At 45.3% G+C, this 24,179-nt stretch overlaps 1 protein-coding gene across 1 annotated transcript in view; it reads left to right on the forward strand.

Annotated features, from left to right (window-relative positions):
- Positions 1–24,179, forward strand: part of LOC311227880 (contactin-associated protein-like 5) — a gene marked incomplete at both ends in the record, with an annotated part of 428,878 nt that overhangs the window by 389,041 nt on the left and 15,658 nt on the right. The window contains 5 exons of the mRNA XM_084313722.1: positions 1,376–1,532; positions 1,859–1,986; positions 2,482–2,652; positions 13,477–13,695; positions 14,382–14,621. Of these exons, the coding sequence (XP_084169848.1) occupies positions 1,376–1,532; positions 1,859–1,986; positions 2,482–2,652; positions 13,477–13,695; positions 14,382–14,621 (915 nt within the window). The remainder of the gene's footprint in view (positions 1–1,375; positions 1,533–1,858; positions 1,987–2,481; positions 2,653–13,476; positions 13,696–14,381; positions 14,622–24,179) is intronic.

The following is a 24,179-nucleotide window of genomic DNA, read 5'->3' on the forward strand; positions in this document are numbered from 1 at the left end:
TTTATAGCCCGCGTGTTGATGAATTATTAACCTGGCCTCCGTCCCAGACACCAAATCCATAATTATTTCCCGTGTCAAACCCTTCTAGACATTAATGGAGAGGAAAAAAATAACAGATTTATTACTGTGTATCGTATATGTAAATGTAATGAAAGCTGCGTTCTCAACGCGTAGTACATCACATTTCAAAATATCAAAGTGCCGCTACATCACATCCCGGTATCATACCATATATTGTGCTTTTCCGTGATTGTTCTGTTACCTTTACTTGAAGTACAATTTATTGAAGGAAAGAAAAAGGGGGGGAAAGAAGAACGCTTCCTCTGTACAATAACAACCCGCTAAACGTCATGGTTGGAATGTTTGTTTCATCCAGTGAGTCATGTCCTCTGAGTTTCCTGTATTCTCATCACTGTTAAGAGGATTTGCGGTTGTGCTGTGCATGCGCTGAGAAGTCACTATATAGCCTGTGGTGCTTTTTGAAAAGCCGGGTCTAGAACAGGCCTGCTTGGGGAGTAATGAGGCATGAGGCCTCCTTCATGCATGTGGGATGTTAACAGATGCTCCCACTACATTGCTTTGATCACTACCCAGGACACATCATTCTGAGCCCTCTGTTCTGATGTGCCTTGTGGCTGTAGATCATACCCCCGTGTCTTGGTGGCTGGACCAGGACACATTATTCTGAAACTCTGTTCTGTTCTGTTCTGATGTAACCGATGCCCTGTAGCTGTAGATGGTACCCCCCTGTCTTGGTGGCTGGACCAGAACACATTATTCTGAGCCCTCTGTTCTGTTCTGTTCTGTTCTGTTCTGTTCTGTTCTGTTCTGTCCTGTCCTGTCCTGTCCTGTCCTGTCCTGTCCTGTCCTGTCCTGTCCTGTCCTGTCCTGTCCTGTCCTGTTCTGTCCTGTCCTGTCCTGTTTTGTTCTGTTTTGTTCTGTTCTGTTCTGTTCTGTTCTGTTCTGTTCTGTTCTGTTCTGTTCTGTTCTGTTCTGTTCTGTTCTGTTCTGTTCTGTTCTGATGGTACCCCCCTGTCTTGGTGGCTGGACCAGGACACATTATTCTGAGCCCTCTGTTCTGCTCTGATGTAGATGGTACCCTGTCTTGGTGGCTGGACCAGAACACATGATTCTGAGCCCTCTGTTCTGTTCTGTTCTGTTCTGTTCTGTTCTGTTCTGTTCTGTTCTGTCCTGTCCTGTCCTGTCCTGTCCTGTCCTGTCCTGTCCTGTCCTGTCCTGTCCTGTTCTGTTCTGTTCTGTTCTGTTCTGTTCTGTTCTGTTCTGTGCTGTTCTGTTCTGTTCTGATGGTACCCCCCTGTCTTGGTGGCTGGACCAGGACACATTATTCTGAGCCCTCTGTTCTGCTCTGATGTAGATGGTACCCCCCTGTCTTGGTGGCTGGACCAGGGCGGAGAGCGACGCACCTACTGGGGAGGCTTCCTTCCTGGGGTCCAGCAGTGCTCCTGCAGCCTGGAGGAGAACTGCATGGACATGAACTACTTCTGCAACTGTGATGCAGACACAGACACATGGTACATACAGCAATATACATGTAAATACAAAGTAAAAGCCCCCCCCCCCCACACACACACACACAGACACATACGCGACCATATACTCTACCTTCACCCATATATCCGACTTTCCATCAGTATCTGTGATTGGGCCAAAATGGTGTGAGACTTGATGTGTATTATTATTGCCTACTTCCTTTCCAATTCCCTTTCTAGATTGGATGTGTGTTGCATTCCCTTTTGTCACACAGTTGTGGTGGATTTCTTGATGTAGTGCGTTGAGACAGGGAAAGAAGGATGATTCCTGACCGTTTCAATCTTCAGCTCTCTCACTTGTATTCCAGGGCTAATGACACAGGAGTTCTCTCCTACAAAGACCACCTGCCAGTGAGCCAGATTGTGATCGGAGACACCAACAGGACTGGCTCCGAGGCCGTCTACCGGGTCGGTCCTCTGCGTTGTTACGGAGACAGTACGTGAAACTGTTCATCGTTTCTGTTTGAATAATGTATTGTGTCCACTGTTACTCATTACCAATTTTATTTTTTTTACATTTACCTTTAGACATTCCACCTTTTTTGGGTATAGCTACTTTGTTTTAAAGTGTATACCCTGTGTGCTTCTGCTTTTAAATGGGAATGCTCAACTAGGACATGGCAACTAAAATATAATCTACTTACACAGGATACTTACAGACGTTTGAGTGGTACCTTTATATTGTATATAGATCCCAAAGACCCTACTGTATCCTATAGGCTCTGAGGAAGGCACACAGTTTGGAGTCGCAATAAATTACACTGTATACACAAGAGTGTTCCTTCCTCCTCCGTCCAAAGATCACATTATAAAGCACCCTTCTATTTTGAGTTTTTTGTATTATCGCTGTCATTTCCTGTCTCGGTTATTTTACAGAATCTTCTAACTGAACTTTGTGAATTCTCATCTGCTCTCTTCCATTGTTGTTCAGAGTCTACGTTGAACGCAGCATCCTTCTACCAGGAGGCATCCTTCCTCCACTTTCCCACCCTGCAGGCAGAGCTGGGCTCTGACATCTCCTTCTACTTTAAGACCAGCGCCCCCTCAGGAGTGTTCCTGGAGAACCTGGGCTTCAAGGACTACATCCGACTGGAGCTCAGCTGTGAGTCACACACGCACGCACGCATGCACGCACGCATGCACGCATGCACGCACGCACGCACGCACACACACACACACACACACACACACACACACACACACACACACACACACACACACACACACACACACACACACACACACACACACACACACACACACACACACACACACACACACACACACACACACACACACACACACTCCACACTTTGCTTTTGTGGGATAATAAATCATGTATCTTGAATGTACCGGTATAGACCGCCAATCCAATCACAATGAATTTGCACAATGGTCCAAATGAGGGATTGGTCCAAATAAAAGGCAGTATTGTGAAGGTAGGGATGGGAGTAGCGGCTATTTGGAGGGCTGACTAAACGCCGCCATTAACCGGATAAAAACTGCTTAGCCGTGGATTTTTTTCTTTTTTAGCAATTATAAGTGAATGCTAATGAATGAAAAAAACTCAGCGAACGCAGCCGGGCCGTTCTCTATCTCCGTTCTCTATCTCTGCTCTCCATCTCTCTCTATTTATCACTTCAAATAAGATAAGATAAGATAAGATACGATAAGATATTCCTTTATTGATCCCCTTGCGGAAATGCAGGCATCATAGCAGCATGGGGGAGTGGGGAGGGGAGGTACAGGTAGTAGAAGACATACAGGTACAGGTCACATAATTATATTATTATTATTATCTTATTGTCCGGCAGCGTGGCTACATGAGTAGAGCTGGTGTCGGAAAGTAGTGTTGTTGTCCAGCAGGGGGCACTCTGTCCTCTGGACTTGTCAGTAACAATGCCCCTGTTACGGTGATAGGGACACCGTACAGCTGCGAGTGCCGTCCTTTGGATGAGACGCTAAACCGAGGTCCTGACGGAATTCTGTCGTTAAAGAACCCAGGACGCCTATCGTAAAGAGTAGGGTGCTCCCAGACGTTTCTTGGCCAAATTGCTAATCAGGTCTCTGACATCAAGGCCACCTAATCATCCCTTCCCCTTAATTGGCTGATATCAATCCATGTTTCCTGAGGCGTTCAGCCATTGTGTAGTGTGATGTGTGCCGGGTGCCAGTGTATGGTAGCCATTGAGCCTGCGTAGCCCAAGGTTGGGTGCTACCAGTGGTGGTGAAGGAGGCAATTTCCACCCTACATTGTAAAGCGCTTTGAGTGTCTAGAAAAGCACTATATAAATTAAAGTAATTATTATTATTATTATTATTATTATTATTATTATTATTATTATTATTATTATTATTATTATTATTATTATTATTATTATTATTATTATTATTATTATTATTATTATTATTATTATTATTATTATTATTATTATTATTATTATTATTATTATTATTATTATTATTATTATTATTATTATTATTATTATTATTATTATTATAGTACAGTGGAGAAGTAAAAATTAAATTAAAATAAAAAGGCAGTGTAAACAATAGAATTAACTCTGGTCATGCGCATATGGGCAACAAGGTGCGAGATGAGGGTATGCATGCCATCTCAGTTATATTTGCATGGATTATGATTATATAAATCATGGGAACTGTGATTCCTGCCATTATATTCTCAGAGATTCGAAACGTGTCACAACCGCATACCGTTTCTGGTGACGCAATATTCTTGGTTATGAGACGTAATTGTTTCGGTGAATGAAGACGAAGAGCTTCTATGACTGAGTGTGGCAAAAAGTCAGGCGACAGCTACTTGTCAAGGAAAGTATAGGCCAAGCACACGTTCTATATGTCTGCATTGGGACAGACAGATTTATGAGGAATGCAAGCCGGTGCACAGTAGATGAATATTATTCCCCTTCGATTATATCTTGACGAAAACAGGATTAGAACCAATAAATACAGTGCAAGGCGGCATCGGGTAGCCTACCTGATGCACATGCCATGCCTTCCACAAACCGATCAGCTGATCAGCCCCAGGAGTGTTGAAAACCTGGGCTTCTACTGCTAGAGCTGTTCACTGTGCTCTTGTGTGTTCACTTCATTTAAACTTAATTTTTATACATTCGGCTATTCAAATAAAAAAAGACTAAATAATATCCAAATTATGAATATCTGGTTGAAACGGTGTACCAACAGTGTACCAGTATCAAATGCCTCTATGAGAAAGGTCCATGGGAAAATGGAAAGGATTTCAGACATGCTCTTCCAAAATATGTTGTTAATGTTGCCTCTACAAATGTTGGCACATTGTCTAGATTCAAAATCTCTTTCATCTATGAGCGTATCTTTGGAGCTTAGCTGGCTTAAAACAACCATCTGTTTGGATGGGCGTGCCTGCAGAGACTCTTAGAAGGCATTTGCTCAGTATGGGGGCTATGGTGGCTACTGAAATGATCTCGCATTGTCCCTTGCATCCGTGACAATCGTTTAATATGCTTCTTCTGTGGCAAAATGTGAATTTAATTCACCCCAATGAGATAGCTATTGGTCTTCATTACCATAGAACTCAAGGTAAATATTGGACTGTCTCTTACAAGTTGAAGATGTTCTGAACTTTCTGACGCAAAATTTAAGATCCAGTGCAAAATGCTCTTGTTTGAGACTTGTCCAGCGATCTCACAGTTTTAACGTTAGAGCCTCTGTGTAAAAGTCCTGCCCACTTAGGAGACAGGAACTGTTAAATTCTTATCCCTTTGGCAGAACTTTTAATGTGTCATTGTCCCTTATTGGAGTATTTTTACATGTTGACCATAAATAGAATATTGCAAAATAGAAAAACGAATCGCAGCAACTAGGGGCAGTAATGTGGAGAAATGTTACCTTCTTATATCCCCCAATGATATGGAACATCCAGCGAGCCTTAACATGACTTTTGACATTTTTAAACTTGTAAACATGAGACAATACATCAAGACGAAGCTAGGTTACATCAGCCAAGTAGCAGCAACTCGGAAGATCAGTATTTGCAATCAAATCGCTAACATTCAGCTCCATGCATCAACCTCACAGCAACTTATTTAAGCTTGTGTCTCTTGGGCCCCTGTCCATTGAGCGCCGGCTATTATCCTCATCCGGTTAGGGTTTGAAACCGACCTCAACAGCACGGCACAGACAGGTAGTTCACTAGGGCGTATTTATTTACAGAATCAAAAAGAGTCAAGTAACAATTCTGAACAACAAAAAAGGAGAATGCCTTCGGCAGAGTTGTCTGCGGCTCTGCAGATCCTCCCGGTGTTAGAGGTGGGGAATCGGCGTAGAAGCCGTTGCGGCTCTGCAGATACTCCCAGCTCCAACTCGGAGTGGAAACGGAGAGAGAGAGAGAGATCAACAACAGTCCAACAGTACACAGAGGCAGTGCAGTTCAGTCCTCCCTTAGCTGAGTCCAGTATGAAATACAAGTGACTTGATCTTCGGTGTAAACTACACACAAGTTAGCTGAGTCCAGTACAAAACAAAACGGTACTTCTTCAGTGTTATCCAAACACACAATTTAGCTGAGTCCAGTACAAAACAAAACGGTACTTCTTCAGTGTTATCCAAACACACAATTTAGCTGAGTCCAGTGCAAAACAAAAACGGTACTTCTTCAGTGTTATCCAAACACACAAAAACAGATAATCCAAAAGGGTTTGGTTCCAAAACTCACCAAAGCGCAAACGCGTAAAGCGGGCAACGAGGCGCAGCTCCAAACGGATGATCAAGATATTCACCAGCGGTGATCCAAAGATGTCCTGGAGGGAAAGTAGACGAGGCACAACAACGGGGGGAAGGCAGGCAGAAGCAGTAATATTCAAAACGACCCGACAACGATTGAAAGAAGGTCCCAGTATATGAAGCCTCTGGAGCGCTAATCACAAACTACGACAGGTGCGTGATGGAATTGGTAATCGCTCCAGAAGCGTGTGGCGGGGAATGCACCAATCAACACAGTACCTTGAAGGAGCGTGTGGCGGGGAACAAGCCAATCCTCACAGTACCCCCCCCTCCACGGGAGCCACCCGGCGACCAGCCCGACCCGGCTCGTCCGGATGGGAACGATGGAAGTCGGTGATCAGGCCGGGGTCCATGATGAGCCGGCGGGAGACCCAGCTCCGTTCCTCCGGGCCGTATCCCTCCCAGTCCACCAGGTACTGGAACCCCCGACCCCGCCGTCGGACGCCCATCAGCCGGCGGACCTGCCACTGGGGGTGTCCATCCACCATCTCGAGAGGAGGCGGGTCCGGAGCAGGAGGCATCAGGGGACTAAGAGAGACAGGCTTAACCCGGCACACATGGAAAACGGGGTGAATGCGCATGGACGCAGGAAGCTTAAGACTCACCGCCGCCGGACTGAGTACCTTCAGAACCTCAAAAGGACCGACGAACCGGGGGTTAAGCTTCTTGGCCGAGGACCGAAGCGGAAGGTCCTTTGCGGACAGCCACACCCTCTGCCCAGGGTGGTATGTCGGCGCAGGGACCCGGCGCCGGTCAGCCCCACGACTGGCGCGCTCCGATGACCGGAGCAGCGCAGTCCTGGCGATCTCCCAGACCCGACGGCACCGGTCGAGATGGTCCTGTACGGAGGGAACTGCCACCTCCGACTCCTGTGCAGGGAAAAGAGGGGGTTGGTAGCCCAGTTTTATTTCAAAAGGTGAGAGACCGGTGGCGGAACTGACCATGGAGTTGATGGAGTACTCGACCCAGGGAAGGAAACGGCTCCAAGAAGCGGGTTTCTCAGCAGCCACACACGAAGAGCAGACTCCACGCTCTGGTTCATCCTCTCCGTTTGTCTGTTAGTCTGGGAGGAAAGACTGACCGTTGCCCCCAATCCCTTGCAAAAAGCCTGCCATACCTGGGAAGTGAACTGGGGCCCCCGGTCCGAGACGACGTCCTGGGGAAACCCATGGAGGCGGAACACGTGGCGTGTCAGGAGGTCCGCCGTCTCGGCCGCCGAGGGAAGCTTGGGAAGGGCCACGAGGTAAACCCCCTTGCTGAACCGATCCACCACGGTCAGTAGGCACGTGTTCCCCTGGGAAGAAGGAAGACCCGTGATGAAGTCCAACGCCACATGGGACCAAGGGCGGCTCGGAATGGGAAACGGCTGCAATAGCCCGGAGGGTGCCTGGTGGGAGGCCTTGCTGCGGGCGCAGACCGCGCTGGCCAGTACGAACTCCTTGACGTCGTTCCTCATGGTGGGCCACCAGAATCGACGAGCCAGGAAGGAGAATGTCCGATGAACACCTGGGTGGCAGGCGAACCGGCTGGTATGGCCCCACTGGAGGACCCGGGACCGGACTGAGTCGGGGACGAAGAGGCGATGAACAGGTACATTGCCTGGAGCGTGATGGAAGCGTAGGGCACGCCTTACCACCCCCTCGATGCCCAAGGTGACCACTCCCACCACCCTGGCCTCTGGGAGGATGGGAGTCGGGTCCTCAGTGGTTGGAGCCCCCTTGGAGTGTAACTGGGACAGGGAGTCGGCCTTCGTGTTGCGGGAACCAGGGCGAAAAGTCAGCGAGAAGTCGAACCGACTGAGGAAGCTGGCCCATATTGCCTGCCGGCCGTTGAGGCGCTTGGAAGCACGGATGTACGTCAAGTTCTTGTGGTCCGTCCAAATGGTGAATGGCTCCTCGGCCCCCTCTAGCCAATGACGCCACTCCTCCAAGGCAGCCACAACCGCCAGCAGCTCCCGATTGCCGATGTCATAGTTCCTCTCGACAGGGAGGAAACGACGTGAGTAGAAGGCGCACGGATGTACCTTCTGGTCCGTTGCCGACCGCTGAGATAAGATAGCCCCTAGTCCAGTATCCGAGGCGTCCACCTCTACGATGAACTGTCTCTTGGGGTCTGGATGGAGCAAGACCGGGGCGGTGTTGAACCTCTTCTTGAGGGAACGGAACGCAGCACACGCCGCTGGGGACCAGTCGAACGGCAGGGCGGGAGAGGTTAGCCTGGTAAGTGGTTCCGCCACCTGGCTGTAGTTCCGGATGAATCTTCGGTAGAAGTTGGCGAACCCGAGGAAGCTCTGTAGCTCCTTCCGAGAGGTGGGTTCCGGCCACTCCTCCACGGCCCGGATCTTGCAAGGGTCAGCTCGGGTCAAGCCCCTCTCCACGATGAAGCCCAGGTAATCCACAGAGTCGGAGTGAAATCGGCACTTCTCTGCCTTGACGAAGAGCCGATTGTGGAGGAGGCGCTCCAGCACACGGCGGACATGCTGGATGTGTTCCTCGAGGGTCTTGGAGAAAATGAGGATGTCGTCAAGGTATACCACCACAAACTCCTCCAGCATGTCACGAAGGACGTCGTTCATGAGCGCCTGGAATACCGCCGGAGCATTGGTGAGGCCGAACGGCATTACCAGGTACTCGTAGTGGCCCCTGTGAGTCTTGAAGGCGGTCTTCCACTCATCGCCCTCTCGGATACGGACCAGATGGTAGGCACTCCGGAGGTCCAGCTTGGTAAAGACGGTAGCCTGGGTGAGAGGCTCGAAGGTGGAGTTCATGAGAGGAAGAGGGTACTTGTTCTTAATGGTGATCTCGTTGAGCTGGCGATAGTCGATGCAGGGTCGAAGGTCTCCGTCCTTCTTCCCAACAAAGAAGAAACCGGCCGCCACTGGGGAGGAGGAAGGCCGAATGAGTCCTGCTTCCAAGGACTCAGAGATATATCGATCCATCGCTGCCTTCTCAGGGACGGTCAGACTGTAGAGGCGGCTGCCGGGAAGGGGAGCCCCTGAGCGGAGGTCGATGGCACAGTCGTAAGGCCGGTGAGGCGGAAGGGCCTGAGCCCGGGACTTACTGAAAACCTCCTCGAGGTCGTGGTACTCGGGGGGTATAGTCGAGAGGTCCGGGGGCGGCTCACAAAGGGGGCTCCGGGGCGAGGGACAGGACGCCGCCTGAAGACACTGGGCATGACAGGCGGAGCTCCACCCCCTGATCGTACCGGAGGACCAGGCGATGTGGGGCTCATGCAGCGCGAGCCAGGGCCTGCCCAGGACTACTGGGACAAGAGGGGATCTGGTGATAAAAAACTGGAGTCTCTCAACGTGGTTACCAACAATGGTGAGAAGGACTGGGACGGTGCGTTGAGTGATGTCAGCCAGGCGGTGTTGGTCCAACGCGAACACCTCCAAGGATCTCACAAGGTCCTCTAGCGGAATGTTGGCCTGGGTAGCAAACTCGAAATCCAGGAAACTCTCGTCAGCACCCGAGTCAATGAGTGCCTCCACCGTCGCCCGTTGGTCCACCCAGGCCAGGGTGACTCTCATCAGACGGCTAGGTGGTGCACGGTTCTGGGAATGAGAAAAACGGCTCACCAGGATCTCCCGGGGTCCCGGCGAGCCTGGTCTTTTGGCCGGGTGGGGCAGTTGGAGATACGGTGCCCATCCCGGCCGCAGTAGAGGCAAAGGCCGGACCTGAACCTGGCCTCCCGTTCAGCCGGGCTAAGGTGTGAGCGTCCCAGCTGCATGGGTTCCTCCTCGGGCACCGAATGGGAGGGGAAGGAACCACCAGTTGTGGTGGGAGCAGGACGGACCGCAGTACCGTCACGAGTGCGGGGGGTCTGGGGTACCTCTGGGGGTCCCAGTCGGGCTCTCTCACGCCTTCTCTCCCGGAGGCGTCCGTCGATGTGAATGGCGAGGCTGAATAGGTCCTCGAGGGACTCAGGCTCCTCACGGGTCGCGAGCTGGTCCCTTACAGCGTCGTTGAGCCCCCTCATGAAGGTGAGACGAAGCGCTTGATCGTTCCAACCGCTCTCCATTGCGGCCAGTCTGAACTCCAGCACGTAGTCGCTGACCCCGCCACTGCCCTGCCGGAAGGTGCCCAACCGAGCTCCTGGGTCCTGGCCACGGGCTGGGTGGTGGAAAACCCTGCGGAGCTCTGCCACGAAGTCTGGGTAGGAAAAACAAAAATCGGCCCCCATTGCCCAGGAGGCAGTAACCCACTGTGCTGCCCGGCCTGAGAGCAGGTTAGTCATGTAAGCCACTCGGGCTCCCTCTGAAGTGAATCGGCTGGGTTGATGAAGAAAAACCAACTCACATTGCATGATGAATGTGGCACAATCCTCGAAGTTACCATTGAACAACCGTGGTTCGGAGAGACGGGGCTCCCGAGGTGCGGGATCGGGAGGCGCGGGGCCTGCCACGGCTGCGGGTGGTGCTCTGGCCGAGACTCCTGAAGCAGGTGGGGTTACAAGCAGGGCGTTAAATGCTTCACTCAGGGTTTGTAATTGGTGAAGAATATCAGCCTGCTGATTACCCTGGGCTGTCTGCAGGGTAGCCAGAGAGCCAAGGGACTCCTGAATAGGCAGGACCTGGGCTCGGAGCTCCTGTACAGCAGCCGCAGCCGCACCTAACTGTAGGCTGTGGTCGTTGGTTAATTCAATCTGGACCGCCAACGCTGTTCTGACTCTGTCTGTGTCGGCTGAGGTCGTCATGGTCGGGTCGTAATGTTAGGGTTTGAAACCGACCTCAACAGCACGGCACAGACAGGTAGTTCAGAGTTAGCCAAACACTAGGGCATATTTATTTACAGAATCAAAAAGAGTCAAGTAACAATTCTGAACGACAAAAAAGGAGAATGCCTTCGGCAGAGTTGTCTGCGGCTCTGCAGATCCTCCCGGTGTTAGAGGTGGGGAATCGGCGTAGACGCCGTTGCGGCTCTGCAGATACTCCCAGCTCCAACTCGGAGTGGAAACGGAGAGAGAGAGAGAGATCAACAACAGTCCAACAGTACACAGAGGCAGTGCAGTTCAGTCCTCCCTTAGCTGAGTCCAGTATGAAATACAAGTGACTTGATCTTCGGTGTAAACTACACACAAGTTAGCTGAGTCCAGTACAAAACAAAACGGTACTTCTTCAGTGTTATCCAAACAGACAATTTAGCTGAGTCCAGTACAAAACAAAACGGTACTTCTTCAGTGTTATCCAAACACACAATTTAGCTGAGTCCAGTGCAAAACAAAAACGGTACTTCTTCAGTGTTATCCAAACACACAAAAACAGAAATTTCCAAAAGGGTTTGGTTCCAAAACTCACCAAAGCGCAAGCGCGTAAAGCGGGCAACGAGGCGCAGCTCCAAACGGATGATCAAGATATTCACCAGCGGCGATCCAAAGCTGTCCTGGAGGGAAAGTAGACGAGGCACAACAACGGGGGGAAGGCAGGCAGAAGCAGTAGTATTCAAAACGACCCGACAACGATTGAAAGAAGGTCCCAGTATATGAAGCCTCTGGAGCGCTAATCACAAACTACGACAGGTGCGTGATGGAATTGGTAATCGCTCCAGAAGCGTGTGGCGGGGAATGCACCAATCAACACAGTACCTTGAAGGGGCGTGTGGCGGGGAACGAGCCAATCCTCACACATCCTATAGTAAATGCGCCACGCTTTAAAATATAGGCATTTTCACTGTGCGTCGCAGTGTTTGCAGGGCTATATCTATATTCTATATTATAGCTATGGACACAATACTATGGCTCATTTGACAGGAACTATTCCTCGTCCAACATGTAAAAAATTATAATTTTTTTCATGTATACGTTTGCGTGTTATCCCGTGGTGAATATTGTATAGTTTTAGAGTGATCCTGGCTTTTTCCTGGAAACAGATAAAGGCGTTCGCGTTGCTCGTCTGGACCCGTCTATATTAAAGGCAGCCTTTAATATAGACGCTGCCTGGAAAAGTTACTATTTCCAAATCAAAGGTATATAATAGGTATTATGTTTCATCATGAATGCATCAATGGGGGGGGGGTCGTTTTTTGATGCTCTGATTGTCAGCAACGGCATTTTAATACTACATACGTTGATCGGCTGGATCGATCGTGAAATCATTGTTGAATCAAAGTAGGATTGATGTCGCATAGTCCTTATCTTTGATCGGGGTTATTCCAAAAAGAATATTCCAATTGTCTGATCGCGATTTCCAGTATTGATGTCCATTGGGTCCCCGACATAATCTGGCACAACACATGCATTGAGTGTCCTGGACACGTTTCAAAGTGCTTGCATGAAGCGATTCACTTGGCTTGGTCTAAATGCTCTGCCCGGACGACATTAGATGTGGCACACAGTCTGGAACAGGGTTTCAAAGGGTAGGCGATACTGCCACCTAGCAGGATCTGGCCAGTATTGCACTCTCTGGGTCTCAGTATGGCTTTCAACGGTAACATAGAGGTCCGTGAGACAGAATAGAATATTAAAATCTAAAAAAAAGGAAAACGGACCAAATAACGCATATATGTGATTTGGCGTTCAACGATTGGCGAGCAAACACGTATATATACGAGAATGGCGCAGAATGTGTTAAGAGGCCATTACATCGACTAATAAGTCCGTTTTTAAGGTGGTTTCAACTTGACAACATAAATATTCTAAATGGATTCAAGTTAATTTCCTGTAGCAGTGTTTGCTAATATCAACAGCTTTCAGGAAATAAACGTGGGTCCAAGCTGTTCCCTAGCATCGCAATTCTGAGTCTATAGAATTATATTACCACATTTTGGAGGGTGGGATGAGGGGCAGATGGCAGTGCTGGATTCACATCTATGTATAGTTGCTGTATTATTTCCTCAACGCAGTGCATTTTAAAGATTTGTTTTCAGTGGTTTACAATCTTTTAAAATACTGTTGTGTCTATCGTTGGACTTGAGAGAGAGAGAGAGAGAGAGAGAGAGAGAGAGAGAGAGAGAGAGAGAGAGAGAGAGAGAGAGAGAGAGAGAGAGAGAGAGAGAGAGAGAGAGAGAGAGAGAGAGAGAGAGAGAGAGAGAGAGAGAGAAGGAATGCACAATGCCCCTCAGACCTAATGCCCCCCCAACCGCGTCCGGCGCAGGTGGATGGATGAGTTTATTTCGGTCCTTGACTGTCATCTCTAACCCCTCAGCTCCCTCCGTGGTGACGTTCTCCTTTGAAGTGGGAAACGGGCCGGCGGTCCTCGCGGTGAAGTCCCACATGCCCCTGAATGACAGGCAGTGGCACTACGTGAGGGCAGAGCGTAACGTGAAGGAGGCCTCCCTGCAGGTGGACCAACTGCCCCTGCGCTTCCTAGAGGCCCCGTCTGACGGACACCTCCGCCTCAGGCTCAACAGCCAGCTGTTTGTGGGTAAGAAGCCCCGGCCGCAGCCTTGCTAGACTATAGTCTCCCATTGAGGGAGTCATTTATTTCATTAAGCAGCCTGTAACTAAGGCCTTTACCACCCACACATACTGCCACACTGTGTGCGTGCGGGCGTGCGTGCGGGCGTGCGTGCGTGCGTGCGGGCGTGCGTGTGTGTGTGTCTGGGCAATTGCACGAACCTATGGGCTATCTCAAGATTTACACTGGCCTCTGATACACAGTAGGTCACGGTGTGAATTATAATGCTATTACATTTTTTTTTTTTTCTTATTCATTTTCATTACACAGTAGCGTTCTGGTTATGCCAAAGAATTACATAGTTGAATGGGTTCAGACATTCCCCCGTAAGCCTCCCAGAGATGGAATCTTTGGAGGCCATACATTCTGATTTGTCATTCTGGGGCTCTGCAGTTACTTCTGGCCATAATGGCCTGAAAGGTCAGCCCAACACTGTATCCTAATAGATATTCTTCTGTATTTGCATACATAGCCATAATGAGGCCTCACACACTCCACTGCTTCCAGAGATGCCCGCCGGGAATTAATTGAAGGCTTGTCGTAAATCCTCATCATCCTCCCAAGGGAATTATGATTATAAACTAGTTATAGACGCTGTGTAACGCAGTAATAGGCTTTTTATGAATTACTAATGGCACGTCCTCGTCCCCCAGGAGGGACGGCGTCGCGGCAGAGGGGTTTCCTGGGCTGCATCAGAACTCTGACCGCCAACGGGGTGAACTTTGACCTGGAGGAGCGTGCCAAGATGACCCCGGGCGTGAGCTCCGGCTGCCCCGGGTACTGCAGCGGCTCCAGCAGCCTCTGCCACAACAGAGGGAGGTGTCTGGAGAAGAACAGCGGCTACGTCTGCGACTGTTCCCAGTCTGCGTACGGGGGACCCTCCTGTAAGGAAGGTGGGTGGTACCTTTATCAACTTCTTTCTTATATCCCTGTTACGGTGAGGTGGTGGTGTGGACCCAAAATGCAGAACAGGACGAGAAGAGAGAGACAGGCCGGACGCGAATGGGTGTAGTTCAACAAAAGGCTTTACTTGTATTCACAAGGCAGCAATCAGGTACACAGAGACAGGTTAACAGGATACAGGAAATACAGACAACGAACCGACAGGGGAGTAACAGGGGAGCACAGCATATATAAGGAGACTAATTAACAACGAGGCACACATGGGCAGAGACACAAGCTGACAAACAAAGTGACACCAAATACATGACAGCAGTGGCGTCCTTTCAGTAAAAGGCAAGGTATGGCGAGGAGGGCGGGGGGGGGGTGAAGGTGGTTTCCCCCCCTTGGTGGATTTCTTTGTCAAATCAGTTGTGCAATAGTCACTTTTGGTGAGTTGTTTCTATACAATTCAGTTATATGACATTTAGGTATGACACAGGACTACACAAGCATTTTTAGTATAGAAATGTGTCAACAGACTAAAGCAGGGAACCACAATATTTTGCATACGAATTATGCAGAATGTAATATCATAACTGTCTATTACTTTTCTTGCAATTGAGCCAATTTTCCTTAGGTACGGTTTTGAGGTGTGTGTTCAACAGAATGTAGTATCAAAAGCACATTCACAAAAAGTATGGGTTACTGAATGCTGAACTGCACTATTATAATCACTAAGCCAGACCTTACCTGTGTCCCTGTATCACTTGTCTCTGCTGCCCTTTGATAAAAAAAAACGTCCCTATGTCCATTTTCCTTTTTTTTTGGCATATTTCAGTTAGTCACAGTAAAAGTCACCTAGTAAAAGTGAGATAATTGACAATATCAAAACATGCTAGGGCTGTACCGAATAGTTCGAAGCTTCGTTCACAATGATGACATTCGAATTCTAAATCAACATAAAAAATTGTAAAAAAATTAAAAAAAAAAATACATTTTTATTTGCCAAGGTATGACGAGTGCCATACCTTGCCATACCAAATGGACGCCCCTGCATGACAGGACTGAATAACAATACATACACATACAAGAGACAATACACTATACCAGACCAGGAAACATAGTAGGCAACATGGACAACATGACAGAGATTACATTAAAGACAAAAGACAAATTGATAAGACAAGCATGAATGACCACCAACAGCGGCAGTAGCGGAAGTAGTCCACTAGATGGTGGTACAGGATTACGGATGGGAGCAGGGTGAGAAGAGAGCTGTCCAAGAGAGACTGAGGGAAAGAGGTGTGCAGGGAAGGGTCTCTGAATTGGCGGGGGGACGTGGCCACGTTGAATAGGCGGATTGTGACAATCCCAACATCACAGTACATGACCCGACGGGTTTCAAAAGCCCGTGTCACAATGGAACAACACCCTCTGGTCGTAAACCCTCAAACATAAACATAACATAACCAAACATAAAGAAGAACTTCTGTAAAACCACCATGGATGATGCGGAGGCAGAGAACTGTCCAACGTGACATTGAGTCCATTCAATTATGTTAATGTGCAGCTTGAAGGGCATTATTATTCAGTGATAGGAGTACAAATGTGGAATTCTCTCCACAATGACCTAAAGCAGGGGTAGGCAACCCTAGGCACGCGTGCCTGCATAGGCACGCGGGGGCATTTGCATAGGCACAGGGGGCAGCATAATAAAAAAGTTTTTTTTTTTTTTTTTTTTTTTTTGCTTTGAAATATTATAGTGAAATATTTTGCATTGTTGTCGCATTTATCTTGTTGAAGTCCTCCCACAGGGTCTTTTTACTACCACATATTTAATTGAGACACTTTATTTGTTTATTATTTCAATTTAGCTGGAAATACATTGCTACATCATTCAGTAACATTTGCAGAGCCTTATAACAAAAACATTATTACGGTCACCATTGTGACCAGTGGGATTAATCAACAAATTGTATTATTTATTTTTCTATTTCATTGAACATTGCACATGTTAAAAGCCATTTTTTTACTCAAAATGTGAGTATTACCAAGTCAACTTGTGTTCTTAAAACAATGACAATAAACATAGTTTTATTAGGTTGAAATAATGTGGTTGTGTACTTATTTTTCTGTTAACTTATTATGGATTGAAAACTGAAAACCTTAATGCACAGTAACTGAACTCAATATTTTTAAGTTCTGGTAACTTATTATTATATATTTTTTTACAGTGTAGTCTTGCGATCAATCAAAACTTATTTACACGATATACCTCACATTCACCCTCCATTCACATCCTGGTGTTCTCCATTAGGCCTGTAGGTGGAGCTATGACAGCACACGTACAGTACACACACCAATGGTGTGTGATGTGTCCAAAAATGAATGGGCAAATGTGAGTGAAATGGTCACACTGTATGCAGCTGTTTGTCTGCATTGCATCCCCCCCCCCCAACTCAGATTTAGGGTTGATACAACCATCATAATAATATTGTTAATAATAACAATAACAATAATGATGTAATAATGTAAAAATTATCATTAAAAAGACCTGATTATGAGAAAAATTAATTACGATGCATGGAATATTGTTGAGGCACACTAGTTACAACTATATTTCAAACAGGCACTCCATGTCAAAAAGGTTGCTGACCCCTGACCTAAAGGGATATACAAATATTTATCAATAAAAAATTATTTATAAGATGAAAATAATTAGACAATATGAAGACTACGAAAAGGATTAGACTCTGGAGTTATCTTTTGCTTATCTTTTGCTTGTCTACATGTTTGATTGTTCATTTGTTGCTCGTTTAGTTGTTTTGTCTTGAATTTGCTTAAATTTGCACTTTAGTGCAAGCAATAGTTGTATGCGCCGACCATCAAATTTACTTTATTTAATTGGATAGGGGGCAGGTATGAATAAGAATGTATTCTTCTTCCTGCACCTTTTCGCTTATGGGTGTATTTGATTATAATAAATAAATGAATTATAGGAATTTGTAATGTACACTGGATGACAGTTACCACCTGGGCAATAGTTTCAAGTTTGCTTTTATTTGTCATGTATAAGGTACATGTACACTACCATGTGCGAAACAAAATAAAATGAAATAAAATGAAATGATCCCGCTTAGACCATGGCTGAAAATATTAAAGTTGTAAATTAGATGGCAGAATATCTACCTGAGCCTTGTATTACACATACTGTTAGATCATACTCACTGTTTGCAAACATTATGCAGCACTAGCGACCATAATGCCTGCTAGCATAACATTAGCTGTATGATACTCTGAGTATTCATTCACCCAGGCCCTGGGATACAGTAACACATTGAGCGGGTGTGTGTAGAAATAGGATGCTCAGATGTATGACTTCACATGGGAAGGGATTTAATTTGAACATTAAACTGAAGGTGACAACAACATGATGGGACGCAGCATTTATTTTTAAATTGATTATCAAATATTATTTGGACTTTTATGAACACGCCTCTGTGCAGGATACCCAGGATAGCCATTTTCCTGGAATAGATGAGAATAATATGTTGATGTAAAACATGAGATTGGATTTTGCATGTGTTCACACACAGCGGTACAGTACATTAAGGGACACGCGGCAGCGAAGCTAAAAGTAAATGTTTCACTTTATTCATTTGTAACACATCATTAAACAGCTGTGTGAGCTGCCGTATAATGACGAGCAAGCCTTTATGTAACCTTTGCATTAGGGCTGCCAGAATTCCTTTCAATATTCTGATTTCCTTTGACATAAAAAATAAAAATAAAAAATGGGTACCAAATTGCTAGTGGAATGTAAATAAATAAAATTTTAAAACATTATTGATACAAGGTGAAATGAAAATATGTCACTGACTCTTTAAAAAAAATTGCCAATAATACAAGCCAATACATGTGTGTTACAAAGCACAGCTCAATGCCTAATGTTTGTTTCCTATTGGTAGGCTACTATAATGGGAAATGCAACAGACAATTAACTTGTTAATTGTAAGCATATTACACCGGCTTTGGTGTGGTAATAATGTGTAAATTGTATTGTTAATATACAAATTCTATTTGGATTTGCCTCATTGCAGTCTATTCATATTCTTAGGGTCAATTGGCAGCCCTAATTGACATTGCAACTTCTATTATTGACGAATAGAAGTGCAGTGCCCGTATTTTGTGCATAGATCACCAGATCTAAATGTGTCGACTTGTAATACAAGTTTCACGTTAGCAGTTAGCATTTCCTGGATGACAGTGTGGCCAGCTGGGCAATAGTTTCAAGTTTGCTTTTATTTGTCATGTATAAAGTACATGTACATTACAGTGAAATTATTGGTTCTGTATGAGCCCCTGAGAATGTGCTTCATACAGTAAAACAAGTAAGTAAAAGAGGAATAAATCCCAACAATATACAAATATACAAACTAAAGTACAATGAAAGTACAATGAAGTAAAAATGCAGACAATGAGGTACAAAATGCAGACAATGGGGTACAACAACTTTAAAAAAAGGCAAGATGCAAAATGAGGTATGGATGTAGTGCACATCTCTTTAATAAATAGATAAATATGATGTAGTGTTAAAGTGTTTAAAGTGTCTAAAGTGAGTGTTAAGGTGAGTGTTTACATCCATGTTTTTGAGTAACATATTTCAGTATGTGGCGTAAAACTGTGGACTCTACAGAATGATTTAAAGAGTTGTAAAAAATATGTTTCAGTTCAAGAAAATGAATAAAAAAATATTATGGAGTTGAAGGGTAACTGTTACAGTTGTTAGTGCTGGACCCATGTGCAGAGTTGAATGGATGAGTCGGAAACGATATGCTCTTTCACAATAACAATGTTCTGTATTTGTGAAACAACGGAGCATAGGAAGGCACGAAGCAATAAATGATACAGGTGAGACGCGCAGTCTCCAAAACCTGGTATAACGTAACGAAGAAAAGGCGAGACAAAACAAACTCCGCAAACGTCTAAATACGGAAACAAACACTTTGAAAAGGGGAAAGGAAATGGGAGACAGTAGTCTCCAAAAACGAGATAGCAGTCTAATCCAAACTGAATGATGTTTGCAGGGCACACATCAACACAGTAAATACACTTTATAATAACACAAATACAATATAAGCAAAGCACAACACCGACTGCGGTATCACAATTAACCTCCAAGTGGGAGCGATAACAAAATGCTTCTGGTAGAGTACTCACGTCTGTGATCAGTGAACAACTGACAAAGTAACAGCATACCAGGGGAACATTATGAAGGGAGGCAAACAATACACAGTAGGCGTTAATAAGAGCAATCAAGACAATTAGGATAGAGGAAATGGTGAAATACTCCAGGGCGACGCCAGGGCTTTTGCTCCCGGTGAGGGCAAAAACCCCAAACGTCACAGGCTTTCCAATTCTATATTATGTATAATTTGTATCATGTTATTATAAGTATTGTTAAATTATTGTAATTGACAGACCCTCTATTTATATTGTTTACGTATTGTTTCGAGTACGGGGCAGATTTTCTTCTCCCTGCTCCTTTTCGCTCATGGAATGTGCAAATTGAGATGCACTTTGATTAATACATTTTTATTTTATTTTATTTTACGGAACTGTACATTACTGTGAATTACCATGAACAGAGCAAACAAAAGTGAAATGAAACATATTTTTTTATTCACAGTCTGTTTTGTGTGGGTGGGATGCTTCACATTCTCTTCCCACTAAGTCATGACATGTTATGAAACATCATACAAACCCTGACAGAGAAAACACTCAGGCAGTCCTACAGTATAATTATTCAGTATATTCAAATGAATACATTTAGTGAAGAGCGAGGAATAGCTGTGTTGCCATATGAAGAGTCCTACTCTAATATTTATGGAGTACACTAATAATAATAAATAAATAAATAAAATATGATTTATTCAGTTATACCAAAATTGCAGTTTGGGCTCCATGTGTGGACATGACAGAACTGAAAGGATGGAAAGTGTCTATCCAAGTGTGTCCTCCTAGTGTGTCGTGGTAATCTCCCACAGTACACCTGAGCAACGATGGGCGTATGTGGGAAGATGGTTCGTTACAGGCTGTGCCAATGTTATTACATACTGTGACAATGTCTCCTAATTGGGCAGGACTCTTGCAGGGGTGCTATCATGGATGCTCTGAGATAGCTGAATTAAGCCTAAGAGGAAATTGTTTTTCGCTGTTAAAAATAAACAAGTCAATTCAGTTTCAGAATGTTCAGAACACTCCTCTCCTGTCAGAGAATGGTTCAATGTACACCGTATTGTCCCGGATATAAGACGATCAGAAGTGAACAAGGACATGCAGTATCATACATGTGAATAGCATTTCCTGTGTGCCGCCACCAGGTGCAGAGCGAGTAAGTGTGTGAGTTTCTGAATTTAGTGCGTTAGTGACATTGCCAGACACTAGAGATGCTGCTTTGAGAAGAGGGGTGGTCTTATTTTTGCATTCTAGAGATTGAAGTGTCGCAGAAAGTTTGAATTTGGATCGTTATTTAGCAGTGTTAATATAGTCATACGAAAATTATGACAAATATGGTCATCAATGAAGCTTTTCCCCCTGACGAAAACAAGACAAGACGTCACGTTAATGGGAGATCATGTGACACTAACGTGACTAAATTATTCAATGTTGTAAAAAACTACGACACAAAATGTAGTTTGCTAAATAAAATCTTGCTAAACGTTTATTCAACATCAACTTCAACGTCAACACTTCTTCTTTCGTGTAACGTCAGAGGTCCAACTCCGTATCTTGTAGCCATGCCCTTAACTCTGGTCCCACATCAAAGAGGCTGGCTTCCGAGGGTGGTTTGTATAGGGGGCAGATGGTCAGGATGTGGTCAACACTGTTTACTTGCTACTTGCTAGCTAACAGGAACTTGTTTGCAGACAGGAAAGTAACAAACATAATTGTCCATGCGGAACCCTTATCCCCAACACATTGTTCCGTGGGTGAATTATTGTAATGGTTTGGTGTTTTGTGTGTCGCTCTAGTTGTATGGTCTTAGGGGCACCACTTTTAAGCTGGGGGTGTTCTTTCCCCCCGGGAGATATGGGAAGACGGACCGGATGTTACGTTGTTGTTCTGAAGCTAGCGTATTAGCAGGTAGCTGTGTTGTGTATGAGAAGGGAAGTAACAACATGTAAAACCCCATATTGAGCTGGAAATAAAGCACCATACAGAAAACGAAACTCCTCTTTCTTCCGTACATTACTGCATGACCTGCAGTAATATCCTGGTAAAACCTCTAAATCTCTACTGGGCAGCAAGACTGAATCACATCCTGTCAAGATAATTAACTACACAAACATTCTGCACAAGGCCACTATGATTCGTCCTTAACTTTAGCCGGCACATCTGTGGGCTGAAATTACATGTGAGTGGTGGCAGTTGAATAGAATCATGTTTGATTATCATGTTTGTTGAGGCCTCTTGCATCGCGCTCGGAGACTTCAACCAAGCGTCTCTGCGCAAAGTATTGCCGAAATACTTTCAACACACATGGAATTTATATTTTGGACCACTGCTACACGGCGATACAGAACAAATCTGTACTCCGCCATCAGTAGGCCTACAGGTAGACAGGCTAACGCCTGCCTACAGAGAGCGGCTGAAACGAACATAACCCACCATGAAGGAAGTTATGAGTCGGTCGGTTTCTATTGTAGTAGAAATTGTATGCCTTCCCATTTGTCATCTCCCCACACCTAACGTAGTCCCAATTTCCCCTGATTAATCCCCAATCCCCACGTCCTGTCTTCCTGTCTCCCTTAATCAATCCATTTGTCCCCTGATCAATCAGTCTTCCCGTCTCCCCTGATCAATCAGTCACCAGCCTTTGTCTCTCACCTCCAATACCTAAAAAATCCCACCTTTCCTAACACCCCCCCCCCCCCCCCCCCCACCCCCTTCTGGTATTTTAGCATGGATAAATGTGACCAGGCACAGATAATAGGGTCTTTGCCTAAATTCACTGTGGTCGCTCTCTGCCAAATATCATATGAGGCACCTTGTATTATTATTGTAATCCAAAAGTGATATATAGGGTTGTTCATTGTACAATACAATTGATACAGTTGATGTTTCTTGTGATTATTATTCTCTATGTTTTTTTAATAAAATTGTGTGATATTCTATTCCAGTTGTGTTTTTTTTTTTAATTTTAGTGATACACACAATGACCTCTGAGAATACTTCTGTGTGTGTGTAACCAAATGCATACCTACATGTATGACCTATATCTATCTACTACTTTTGGATATGAGCATTTTTTCAATAAGTATGGATGCCTGAACACAGAATGACACCAGTATCACTGACTACCACGGCAAGCCTATAGAAAATTATTCTATTTAAGCAAGCTTCAAAAAAATATATTTATTATAAAAAGATATATCTATATATATATATATATATATATGTTTACATTATATGAAAGTACAGGTTGTACAAATTGGGCGGATGTCTTATTAACAAGGATGATAACACAATAGCCCGTTTTGAGGTACAGAGCTTCAAAGGGGCTGTTGGCTGTTCTATTAAAGGAACACGCAAACTTTTTGGGAAATTATCTTATTTGCCATCGACCCTGGAGTTAGACAAGCAGATACATACCCCTTTGTTCTCTGTGCATGCATTAGGCTTAGGGAACAGCCGCACCGTTAGCCTAGCTTAGCGCCATTCACTGGAAGTAGGTGTGCCAGTGTGTAGTTCCCAACAGTCTCCAAATACAACTCCAAAACGTTCCTGTAAACATGTTGTGACCTGTGTATTTACCACGTGGAGAAATGTTAATCTTTTTTCAGACATTTTAGTTTTCTAAGCAGATATATACTATTTTTTTTGCCGAACCACTGCTGCCTGGGCGCAGTGATTTCATCACCTCAAAAGCCCTGTTGCTTTTTGAAAAACTGGTTTTTTGAGGTGATGAAATCACTGCGCCCAGGCAGCAGTGGTTTGCCAAAAAATTGTTACGAGTATATATCTATATATATTAGGGCTGTCCCCGACTAAGGATTTGGATGGTCGACTAGGATTGGCCAAAATTTGCCGTTAGTCGAGTATTACATTTTTTATCATTCCATTTGGGCTGTGGGGGTGCTTAATGTCTGAAGGAGTCGACTGAAGGCTTCTTGTCCTCTGCAAAAGCATGCAATTGGTCCACTGATGGATACATCTTGATATTTGTCTAATCTAGTGTGTTCATTAGATGGATGAAATCCTCTTTCAGTGCCTCTGTGCCTGTTTTCATAGACAGTTAGCCTCTGGTATGCGTGCCATTAGCGTTAGCCAAGCGTTAGCGTCTAGTCCTTTTTTCTTTTGGAAAGAATGAAAAAAAATATTATTATATTCGACTAAGAGGTTGGCCAGTCGACTACGGCTCCTTTCGACCGATTAGTCGACGAATCGATTAATAGGGGTCAGCCCTAATATATATATATGGAGTAGATTATTCAATGCGACTGCGAGACAGTTTTTGTGCAACGGAAAAATACACTTTCAATTGTGACCGAGAGAAGATCATCTCC

The sequence above is a fragment of the Notolepis coatsorum genome, assembly GCF_963971535.1.
Source record: "Notolepis coatsorum genome assembly, chromosome: 5".
Lineage (NCBI taxonomy): Eukaryota > Metazoa > Chordata > Actinopteri > Aulopiformes > Paralepididae > Notolepis > Notolepis coatsorum.